The sequence below is a fragment of the Abrus precatorius genome, unplaced genomic scaffold, assembly GCF_003935025.1.
Source record: "Abrus precatorius isolate BTA unplaced genomic scaffold, Abrus_2018 Scaffold7, whole genome shotgun sequence".
NCBI lineage: Eukaryota > Viridiplantae > Streptophyta > Magnoliopsida > Fabales > Fabaceae > Abrus > Abrus precatorius.
In genome coordinates this window covers 25150443-25162983 of record NW_020874417.1, presented here as the reverse complement: position 1 = coordinate 25162983, position 12541 = coordinate 25150443, and the positions used below count along the sequence as shown (strand labels likewise).

General features: G+C 33.4%; 1 protein-coding gene across 1 annotated transcript; it reads right to left on the bottom strand.

The window, feature by feature from the left end:
* Positions 1 to 659: 659 nt before the first annotated feature.
* Positions 660 to 1859, bottom strand: LOC113871659 (transcription factor MYB4-like). Its single transcript, XM_027508759.1, has 3 exons — positions 1727 to 1859; positions 1423 to 1552; positions 660 to 1074 (listed from the first exon to the last, which is right to left on the bottom strand). The coding sequence occupies exons 1-3, from the start codon at positions 1857 to 1859 to the stop codon at positions 660 to 662; spliced, it is 678 nt and encodes a 225-aa protein (XP_027364560.1).
* Positions 1860 to 12541: the final 10682 nt, after the last annotated feature.

Sequence of the window (12541 nt, the reverse complement as noted above, 5' to 3'; positions counted from 1 at the left end):
AACTTATGCTCTTTTTTTTAATATAAATATTAAATTTTATCAATTAAAAACATTAAATTAATACACAATTTTGCTAAGAAAAATCAATTCATAAAAGTTTATGTAATTTAAAACTATTTAATATTTAATCAATCAATTTTATTTTAATATAAAATAAATTATAAATAAATATTAATTATAAAATTGTATATTTATAAATATTTAATTTATTTAAAATTTAACGTGCATGTTCAGTTATAATAATATCACATAAGTTAAGATTTGAGGGAGTTTCACAGATTTAGGATATAAACATGAAAAATTAGTTCAATTTTCATAAATACTGGTCAAACTAATTTGCACTTACGAACTTAGGATACAAGAATGAAACAAAAAGTCACTTGTTACTCGAAAAAACACATGAAAAATTAACTAAACTTATCCTATAAATTCAAGTCTAAATATATAATTTGTGCGCCTTCAATTATTCCTCCTAATTATGCATAAATTTCTTCATCCTTTTTTACATTTTTTCCCCATTCACCTTTCTTTTTCCTTGCCAAATTATACTATTAAAGTGAATTTATATTTTGCACACAAACACAAAAGCTGAAGCGATGTCAATAACAAAAAGGTTATAGAAATTATGCGCACTAGTGTAAAATTTTAAACAATCTGTCTTACATTTCCATGCCCTTGTGATGACTGCTCATGAACATGTTATACCAAAATTCCATCTCTTCACCAAACTCACTGGGAGAATTATTGCCAATTGTTCCTCCTGACATATCAGAAGAGACGGCACCATAAAGTCCTAGACGAATAGATGGATTTCTCCTCAAGTGTAAACTATCATTGGCAATCAACACTTTCCCAGTGACACTAGAAGTAGTAGCACCATCCACCCCTACTCGTGCCATATTTATTAAAGTCCCCGAACTAGAAGCTGCTTGGGCCTCTTGCAAGGGATTAGAAGAGGCATTCATCATACTGTGCACTTCACTTCTCTCGAGCCTCTTCTTCAAATGGGTGTGCCAAAAATTCTTAATTTCGTTGTCTGTTCGTCCTGGTAATTTTGCCGCAATAGAAGACCATCTGAGCATCAAGAAATTGATTTCATCATTTATCTACTTCAGAAAATGCAATCATATCACATAATATAAATAAGAACAAATTTAAATCCTCCTATTTTTATACATATATATCTTTCTAATTAATAAATGAAAAAAATATTAAACAATTTTTATATTTTTAAAGTTATTAATACATGTATTTTTTTTTTTTATTTAATACATACTTAATAAGATAGTAAGAGAATTATTTAAAAGATTTGTATAATGATATCACAAAGTTCTGAGTTTACTACTTATTATATGACATTGCCTCTTAATTAAAATTTGTATGACGTGTTATTGTATGGCGTCTTTATAGTTATGTACCCACCTATTTCCGAGAATTCCGTGCAGTTTGAGGATGATCTCTTCTTCTTCCTTGCTGAATTTCCCACGTTTAATATCCGGTCTCAAGTAATTTATCCAGCGAAGTCTACAACTCTTACCACACCTTAACAAACCTAACCAATCATAGTTCGAATAAGTCCATCTATTTAAAAGAGGAGAAAACATGCAACAAGCATTTGTTTCGTTCTATTGATTTATGTAAAATCTTAGTCAGTTTAGTTACCAATATATTAACTGAGACATATAATAATAAACCCAATCGGAAAAGAAGTTGAAGTTGCACACACCAGCTTGTTTTGGAAGGGCCCGCCAGTTTCCATGGCCATATAGTTGAATATGAGAAATCAATATCTGATCTTCTTCTGGTGTCCAAGGTCCCTTCTTCAAGCCCATCTTCTCACAGCAAGGAGTCCTCACCATCGTGCACACTTCAATAATGGGTCTTTATTTCTTTGTATAAACTTGGTAGTTCTGGCTCTTTCAGGATGTAGCCATTGGGTTCCAATCCTCTATGCGCTGGTGAAAATGTAGTTGCGGTCCAAATAAACTGAATGGTTTTCAAAAAAGTACTTGATAATTTCCTTTAATTGGTCTTCCAATTGCTTCTTTCTCTCTTAAAAGCACCCACATTTGAAATTTAAGATAGGGGACCTGATCACAAATTCATTACAGAGATGGGCCACCCACCCAAAGAAATAGTCATAATATTATATGCAATAAGAATGACTTTATATATCCAACAAAACTTGGAGGCTCCTACTACTCACCTTCTTGGTTGCTTCTCTTCGAGACTTGGGCTTCTGTGTAATCTAAAGAAATCATTCTTTTGGTCCGTTAGTCAAAAGTAGTATGCGCCACGGGTAAAATGGACTCATGCATGTCTTATTACTGTTTAGCCGTCTCGATCCTTATTCTCGTGATGTGCTAGAACGTTCAGTCTTCTAAATCATAATTTTAAAATTTAGCATTATTTTTCTTTGATATTATAATTATACTTTTATTTAATCAGGATCCCGAATCTGTTGACGCTTGCTTCCATATTGACGAATGATGATGTGTGTAATAAGTATATTTGATTGAGAAAGAACATGGAAGGCTACAGTGTACAGAAAAAGTTTTTCGCATGACAAGATAATGTGAAGGGAAAATACCGAACAATTTAAATAGGTAGAATCTTGTTAAATCTATAAAGCCTTGTTTGACATGTTCTTCTCCTTCTTTCTATTTGTATAACTTTGTTTTAAAGGAAATTTAAATGAAATTAATTCATATCGTCTTTGATCATTTTTTTGGGAAAAGTGATTATCCAAAACTATCATTTTTTGCCGCAAATGTAGCTGAAAGAAAACACAAGGACATTAATATCCCGAAATTAAGATCTTCAAGCGAGACAAAATAGAATTTTGGGGGGGAAAAAAGTTGTAAAAAACGGGGGGTTCAAACTCCAAACAAAATCCTTTGTCGGAAAGGCGCAGTATAGTAAAGAAGCCCGTGCATGATGTAATGTATATTTTTCCAAAACATGTGGTCGAATAGCGTGACAAATATGTTGGGTTATTTTGGCTCTACTACGTGGAGGAAGACATATATATATATATATATATTGACTCACTGTGTCTCACTAAAACTAATAGAGTGTGATTAGATAGGGAATGAAAAAGAGAGACGTTCATCACAACAAAAACATTGAGAGAAAAAAACTCATTGCTATGTTTGCATCACTGGATCATCATTTTTCAGATTGTAAGTGTAGACTCGTTCACTATTGAATCAGAATGATTTTTGGATAGTAAGTTTATCACATGTGAATCTTTATTTTGTTTGGTTCAATTGTCGAGGAAGGAGGAGAAATAGAGGTTATAATTTTGTGCTTTGCAATTGAAATTTTTTCATCTTCTTGTTTGTGAGCAATGGTGCTTTGTTTGCTTTGACTATTTATAAGCATAGTTTGTACTCATTGAAGATCTTCTTATGTCATTTGTTGATCATAGTAAATTATTTCTATGGTATGAACAACCTATAATTTTTTATCCGTACTTTGAGGGGTTTTTCATGTTAACAATTGTCTGTCTCGTGTTATTTTATGGTTCTATTTTTGCTTTATTTTTGTTGTTGCTCCTCACTAATTCTTGCAAGTTTGAACAAATATGTTCCTTCGGTTTATTGCTTTTCTATTGTGTTTGCGTTATCATGTTGACATTCTCTTGTTAGAATAGCATCCAGAGTATAACGTCCAAAATTTTAACTATCTATTTTATGCTATTAATTGATTTTCTTAATTAATTTACATGAATAAGGTTAATAAGAGACCAATTGAATATTTAGTAGAATTCAAAATTACGTTGATAACGTAGACCAGAATTAAAAATTTATAGTAGAACTTAAGTAAATGAAATGAAAATTTTTGAATATTAAAATGTCATCCCTTAGCTTTAAAATGACATGGATTTAGTAGTCGTACACTTAGAATTCGAATTTTGGTATATTTTAATATTTTTGAGTGTTATTCTAGCTAATCACAGACAGGTCATAGTAAAAAGGTAAAATCTTGAGCTATAGTTGTCAAAATTGAATGGGACCAATTATGTTAGAAAATAGACAAATAGGGCTTCAACATATAAAAATTTTAGGTCTATTGAAGTCATATAGCAATAAACGTAGTAAAAACAAAATAAGACAAAATTTATCCCTTTAAAGACAGAATCATGAATTTAAAGATTTTATTTATTTATCTATTTATTTATTTGCATTGATATATATATATATATATATATATATATATGAATGTTTTTTTGCTAGCTGACACTATTCATGGGAAAGCAAATATGATCCGCTATGTTGCAAATTTTGTAAGAGTTATAAATAAATTGTAAAATTTCAAAGAGATATGTGAGGTACAATATGAAAGTTATGAAAGTCTAAGATGATTGGAAGTTATAAGAAAGTCCTATATCACTTGGGCCAGCTCCGGATAAAAAGTCAAGGGGAATAAGTTAGTGGTAGTGTTAGGGAAAGTAAACCTGACAAATCTTGTATAGGAACGAGCTTAATCTTGATAAGCAGACTATTACCTGGGAGTCTTACGGCCAAGAACTCCCAAGGGACTAAGGATAAAAACTTATATGAGAATTAAGCACATTATTATGTCATTGAAAGTATTTTTATGTTGTTTTCAATTTCAACTTTAAGTATTATTATGTCACATGTATGATTCATATTGAGTCTTTTGACTATTTATTTAATTATTATATATATGTATCATAATCATTATGATCTTGTATATTACAAATGTTAGATATAAAATTTACTTTACTTCGGACCATGTTTTCAATAATGATAATTGAAAGATTACCTTATTGGTTTAACAACCCTTTATTTAAATAAAAACCAAAACAACTGAGAATGAAAACAATGTCAACATAGAAGTACACAACCCTGCTGAGAATTTTAAAAATTTTCACCCAACTTAATTTCCGTTTCATTCTTAGATCTACATGCAACAACAATAATCTACATTGAGTTATCGGATATGCAGCTACACTATGATCCTACTTTTGACTCTCTCTATATAGTTGGCTCATGTTGTTTTAGGGTTATTTATTTAGTAATAGGGACTTTTCTGTACCTCTTTTTCATCCTACCATCGACTCTGTTACTCCATATTTTGCATTTTTACTATCTGTGACACATCCTACACCTGCAGATTATACATAACCCATATTTGCTTCGCCTTTGCGGGTGATCCTCGAAGATCCGCTCGAATCCGAGAGTGACCCATCAGAAGCTACAGACTCATTATCATCCTCCCCTGAACCTAACGATTATACTCCTGCTGAGCCTACTATGACCAATGGCTTTCTGTCTGAGTAGTTGGTAGAGTAGCTAACTTTGTATAATATGTCCCTCTTTTGGTAGGATAGTTTACTGGGTCATGATAGTAGTTGTAGGACACTTATTTCTAAATTGTCCTGTGAGGACTCGTTGAGACTGCACTTTGATGACATAGGTCACCGATCTTTTTGTATGAAATGGTTCATATATGTATTCCTGACTGTATGTAAATAACACGGTATCCTATATACATACACATACACACACACACACACACACACACACACACACACATATATATATATATATATATATATAATGTATAAGTTAAATTAATTATTATGTTTATCTTGGTTATTCCATATTCGATTTTCTTTTATTTTGTTTTTATAACTTCTTACTCTTTTATATATCCAATAATTTACTACTAAATCAACATGAAATGAATGAGGGGAATAAACAACATTTTATTACTATAATACGATTACTGTATTTAGTAATTTTTTTCATGGCTTTAACCCACTCGTCCGCCTTATCAGGATTAAAGGCCACTCTAAAGTTAGGTGGGTTAGCTTCTCTAAATAAATAAATAATATGCCTTTGATCCTAAGCGCTCAGTCTCGCTTGAGTGAGATTTCTCTTGCTTGAGCGAGATTTCTCTCGCTTGAGCGAGATTCCCTGCATCAACCTCTTCTAAAACTCTTCTCAATTTACTCCTAACGCATCCTAATGCTATTTAATATCAAACAAAACATAATTTTCTAAATAATAAAAAGATGGTGTTACACTTCCCACACAAATTTCATCATAAATACACAGAAAAATCCTATGAGAACCAAGAGAAAAGATAATGAGGATGAGAAACCAAAACCCTAACCATTAAAACTTACCTCTAAGTGTTTCCAACATAATTTCAACCTTCAATCTAGCTCCTAAACGGCTTTAGAGGCAATTTAATAGGTGAAATAAGATTTTGGGTCGAGAAAATCGAAGAGATTTTGAATAGAGGAATGGGAAATGAATTTTCTAAACCCTAACCCCTTCAAATACCCCTCTGGTCGCGACACTCTCACTGCAGCGAGGACCTCTCGCTCCAGCGAGGCATCTCTCGCTGCAGCGACGGCTCTTGTCGTTATAGCAAAAATATTAGAGGAAACTACATTCTGGTTTCTGCAGAATCTCGCTACAACGAGACGCTCTCATTGCAGCGAGATTGCACCCAGAAATGCATGTAACGCCCCAAATTTTGTAATATTAATTATGAATAATTATATAAATCTAAATGTATATTCATGTGTGTATTTTTAGATATATGTTGTGAATATGTGTATATATATATATATATATATATATATATATATATATATATAAGTGTATGCATGACTGGTTGGGCTGAAATAGGCTAAGTGCCTAAGTGTAGGGCGTGATACTGGACTATTCTCGCTGTAGCGAGAGAATTCTCGCTGTAGTGAGAGAGCCTTGGGAGGAAGGATCAGAATTGTCGCCTTCTCGCTGTAGCAAGAGACGTCTCGCTGTAGCGATAGAGCAACAGTTTGGGATACATTTCTGGGTGCTGTCTCACTGTAGCGAGATTCTGCAGAAACCAGAGTGCAATTTTCTTTAGTTTTTTCGCTGTAGTGAGAGGGCGTGTCGCTGCAGCGAGAATATCTCGTTGTAGCGAGAGTGTCGCGACCAAAAAAAGATTTGAAGGGGGTTAGGGTTCAGGGAGAGTTATTTCTCCCTCTCCCTTCAAAATTTCTTTGATCCTCTCTTTCCCAAAGCCTTGTTCCACCAATTAATTGCCTCCAAAGTTGTTCGGGAGCTTAATCGAAGGTTGAATCCGTGTGGGGAACGCTTGGAGGTGAGTTTTAATTGTTAGGGTTCCGTTTCTCATTCCCATTTCTCTGTTTCTCGGTTTCTTGGAGTTCTCATGGAGTTCTTCCATGTGTTTTAGGCCGAAAATCTGTGAGAAGGGACACTTCTTGGTAGATTTAACGTGTGGGTCTTCAATCCAAGGTAAGGGGAGACTCTATCCTTTTCTATTATGTGTGATTTGCTGTTAATTGTTGAATGTTGTGATGTAACTGAGTTAGAAGATAGGAAATTGTTGAGAAATGTGATGAGGGCCTTGTGTCGTGAGATGTGAATATTGTGTGTGTTTACCTGAAATGGATGAATGTGAATTGTATGTTTGATGTTGCATGATAGAATGAATATTGTGAATAAATGTGGGCCCGAGGGCCATGTAATATAGATGAATGTTGGCTATGTGCCGTGTAATATGAAATGAATGTAGGCCTAGTGTCGTGTATTTGAATGCAATGTGGGCTGTGTGCCGTGTGTAAGCATGATTACTGCATGCGTGAATGGAATATGTGCGATTGGGCGTATTAGCACCGTTGTAATGTACTATGAATGGTTCAGCAATACACTGGGGATGTGGGAGATGAGGACAGTAGAAATACCTTGGGGAAGAGGGAGTGGTGGTGACACCGACTGCGAAACGGGTGCACCACAGGCCACACACTCTCTTCCTGACTAGACCTCTGACTACTATCTTTGCTGAGCTACCCATGACTGCCTACATGGTATCCGTGAGGCGGGGGTAACCGGCGACCATTCATGATGTAAATCTGTGATCACAGTACTATAGTGAGTGTGGCTGGTATGCGTATGCATGGATTTGTGTTTTGTACTTATGGATGTGAACTGCTACCTGTGATTGTGTTTGTTGAATGTATTGGGAAGGTTCTGGAGGTGAGACTCTATGTTGATTGTGTGTTTTTGATAGTGTAAAGTACTCACCCTTACATTCATTTTTTAGGTAATCAAGATGATCAGCATCGGACTCAGTGAAGGGATGGATGGACTGCTATAGGACTTAATTTTTATTTTAAAATTTGTTGTAACTAAACTAGTCTTGTAGCAGTCATTTGATATTAATTTGTAACCCTTCCCTTATTTTGAAGTATTTTATGAAAATTAGTTATTTGAATTTGTGAAATTCTTATTAAATTGAAATTAAATTTAAGGTGTTACAATGCACCCCCCATTGTCGCTCTCTCGCTACAGCGAGAGACCTCTTGCTACAGCTAAAAGGCGATAGTTTCACACCTTCCTCCCAAGGCCTCTCGCTACAGTGAGAACACCTAGCACCAGACACTTAGCCAAATTTTTAGTCCAATTCCAATCATATACAACAATTCCAGTTCTACCACAACCAATACACATTCTCATACTCACATTCACACATTCACACATTCATACAAGTCTACATCATCACATATACATATATTCTCATTACAACATATATATATCAAATACACAAACACTTGAAAATTCATATAAACGTTTATATTAATAATCAAACAATATTACAAAATTTGAAGCGTTACAGGTCTTACTAAACTAGGCTTTCTGGGTTATTATTGCTTAAGCGAGGTGAGTCTCGCTCACGTAAGAAAGGATAATATCACTCTAACTGTCTCCTCCCCCAAGCAAGAAGGGTTTCGCCTAAGTGGCCTTACGGGAAAATTTGGGAAACTCTCTAGACCCATTCTTGCTCAGGTGAGAATATCATAAAAAGACTAGAAAATCATTGTGTGGTTTTCTCGCTTAAGCAAGAATGATCTTGCTCAAGTGAGAGCTCGCTCACTCAAGCGAGAAATCATAAGTTTTGAAGGGTATTTAAGGAACTTCATGTTGAGAAATTTCATTATTCATCAAACCACCTCTCCCCATCATTCTCTTCGTTCTCTCCCTCTCCCTCTCCCTTCTTAAAGAAAACCTCTTCTAACGTTGAATCTCTCTTGCATCTGAACTCAAATGTTTATTCCACTTGAATCCAAAAACTTTGGTCTTTGGATAGTATCTTTGATTAAAAGGTGGAGCTTCTCTCTAGAGCTCATGAAGATCTTAGTCTCAGAGACCTATTTCTAGGTAAAGGGAGTTTATCCCAAATCCTAAGTTCTATTTTATGCTTTAGCTTGAAAAACCCATAATACTCTATTTTGAATAATAGATCTGAAGTACTTTCCTGAAAGAATAATGTTAAGAATGAAAATTTTGGACATGAAAAACCTATGAGTGTTTTCAGAACTATCTAAATGCAATTCCATAGTAAAAGTTCTAAATAAAATTATTATAATAGTTCCATGATTTTATTAATGACCGTTATGTATGTACAGTAATGTTATAGATTATTATTTTAAATAATATATGTACTGTGAATAATGCTAAACTTTAGGATATGTGATTTTATTAAGACCGAGAAAGTGTGATCTCCGATAATATACTATGAACTATATGATTGGTCTAAGTCCAAAGGTATTTGACATTCGACACATTGTATTCAATTGTTTGATGATATGTTTCTTTATTTTAAAAAATATAGGCTTTGAATGAGATCTTTGACTATCATGAAAATTTGATGATGCATGATTGATTGATCTAACATGATTAAAATGTTTTCTTTCAATATATGTAAGGTGGACTAAGTCTGGGTATGGTTTAATTTAGACATGATTCATTGAAATGAATGAGGAAAAAAAATGAATAAAATTGATGTGAATATCTATGAATTGCTGAAAAAATGTAAGTAAAATAAAAAGAGTGACTAATACATGTGTCATAAAAACACCATCCTCACGCTCATTTCCTAACTAGACTCAAGACTATACCTTTGCTATGAATGTCTTATAACACACATGTTGTATTCATATGTGGTGGTTGACGGTGACTATCTATGTTGTCGTAAGTCCTTCATAACTAAGGAAAGTATATTGGCAGTGATTTAGGGCTCTTTAATACCTAGAGTACTATTATTTTGTGAATAATTTGGAATTGAAATGAACAAAGTGGCATGAGTTCAAAGATTGAATGATTGTATACGATTGAGTGTGAAATAATGTGTATGGATGATCTCTATCTGTTTAGAATTGTTTTATAATTATTTCTATTTTGATGCATGATGTATTAAAAACATTTTCTACATTACTTTAATTGTATTATAAAATGAGAATTTAGTGGGGAGGAGGATACTCACTCTTATAAACATTTTTCGGTAATGAAAAGATAAAAGAAGATGGATCCATCCTAGGATCATACTCGCAATGGATTGTAAGGAAGAGAACTACTCTGCTAGAATTAGTTTATTTTTTAGGAATGTAATAATGTTAGTTGAGTTTCTATTTAGAATTTATAATATTTTAATAAACCCTATTGTAAATGGTGATTTAAAGTGTATGTGTAATACTTAGTAATTAATTATTTTAAACTTTAATTTATATCCAGCCCTAGTTAAATTTAACTTAATGATAAACAATTTTGTTTATATTATGAACTTGAATTATATATATAAAATATCTTTTAATATAATAATTTGCTTTTAATTGATTCAATAAATTTTGTAAGTGTTATTTTTTGTCATCAATTTTATATGTTTATTGTGATTTTATTTATTGATTATAAAATATCTTTACACAAACAAAATATAATTATCATAAAAAATAATTAAAATCTTTAATACTCTAATAATTTATAAAAATAAATTAAGAAAATAAAAATATAAAAATTTTATAATATGAAAATATTTATAATTAATGCTCAAATAATATTTTAAAAATTATTTATAAAATTGTATAAAAATTGTTACAATTATTTAATAATTATCAATAACATAGATAAAAATTAGAAAAATATGTAAACTTATTTGATAATAAAATATTTATATTTTCATTAATATTAAGATATTTTTTTTGTAGTAAGCTTTGTTAACAAGCTTCAGATCAAGCTCAGACCTAATAATTATATTACAGGTCAAGCCTATTTAGAGTAAAGTCTTGCCTAACCTGATCTATTTTCATCCCTACTTCTACCTAAGGATCCCCAAATAAAGTTCTTACAAATACTATTAATTTCTTTACACATAGTATTATAGAGAAACATGTATTGCATTATATGGGAAGGTATACTCATAATACATAATACAAGACTGAGTCAGGACAACCCTATAATGCCCTGAATTTTGTAATATTGTTTAATTATTAAAGTATATATATATATATATATATATATATATGGGTGTGGATTGCCCTATGAGGTGTGTTGATTGACATGAAGATGATATATGTATATGTGGGTGTGTGTATGTATATACAGACTAAGTGTGGATGCTACTGTAGGGCACTCTCGCTGTAGCGAGAGGGCCTTGGGCATGAGGCATGAAACTGTGTCGTTCTCACTATAGCGAGAAGGCACTGGGAGAGAGAGGTGAAACTGTTACCTTATAGCTGTAGTGAGAGATGCCTCGTTGTAGCAACAGTTTGTGGTGCATTTCTGGTGCAGTCTCGCTGTAGCGAGAGGGTTTCATTGTAGTGAGAATTTGCAGAAATCAGGGTGCAGTTTTCTTCAATTCTCTTACTCCCAAACCCTATTTCACCAACTAAATTTCTTCTAAGCTGCTTGGGAGCAAGATTGAAGGTTGGATTTCTGTAGGGAATGCTTGGAAGTGAGTTTTAATGGTTAGGGTTTTAGTTTCTCATCCTCATCCTCTGATTTCTCAGTTTTCCTGGGTTCTCATGGGGTTCTTCCATGTATTTAGGTCAAAGTTTGTGTGGGGAAGCGCCTACCTTGTTGATTTGGTATGTGGGTTTTCATTTGAGGTAAGGGGGACTCTACCCTATCTCATTGTGTTTAATTTACCGTTTATTTCATTGAATGTTGTGATGTAACTGAGATAAAGAGTAGGAAATGTGTGACTTGATGAAAATTATTGTGTTTGGAGTGAAATGTGAATTGATTATGGGGTTGACATACCCTTGATTGAGAATATGTGTGAGCATGTTGAGGAATGACGATTGAATGATGTAAATGGTTGGAAATAGATATGGATGACTTATTGATATGTTGTGTGATGGAATAATGACATATGTGCCGAGTATTATAAATGAATGTGGGCCTTTGTGCCGTATAATGAGAATGAATGTGGGCAAAGTATATCGTGTATGATATGTTATGGATGGTCCAGTGATACACTAGAGATATGGAAGATGGGGACAGTAGAGATACCTTGCGGAAGAGAAAGTGGTGATGACACCAACAGTGAGCGTGGGTGCACCACAGGCCACACACTCTCCTCTTGACTAGACCCTTGACCAACACCTTTACTGAGCGACCCATGACTGCCTACGCGACATCCGTGAGGCAGGGTAACCAGCGACCATTCGTGGTGTGAAACTGTGATCACAGTGCCACAGTGAGCGTGGCTAGGT

Excerpts from the sequence above, each read along its gene's own strand:
- LOC113871659 (XM_027508759.1), bottom strand. The coding sequence starts at position 1,859 with ATGGTGAGGACTCCTTGCTGTGAGAAGATGGGCTTGAAGAAGGGACCT. Across the intron at positions 1,553-1,726 it reads GGCCCTTCCAAAACAAGCTG|GTTTGTTAAGGTGTGGTAAG; the intron begins GTGTGTGCAACT and ends ATGATTGGTTAG. Across the intron at positions 1,075-1,422 it reads CACGGAATTCTCGGAAATAG|ATGGTCTTCTATTGCGGCAA; the intron begins GTGGGTACATAA and ends CTTGATGCTCAG.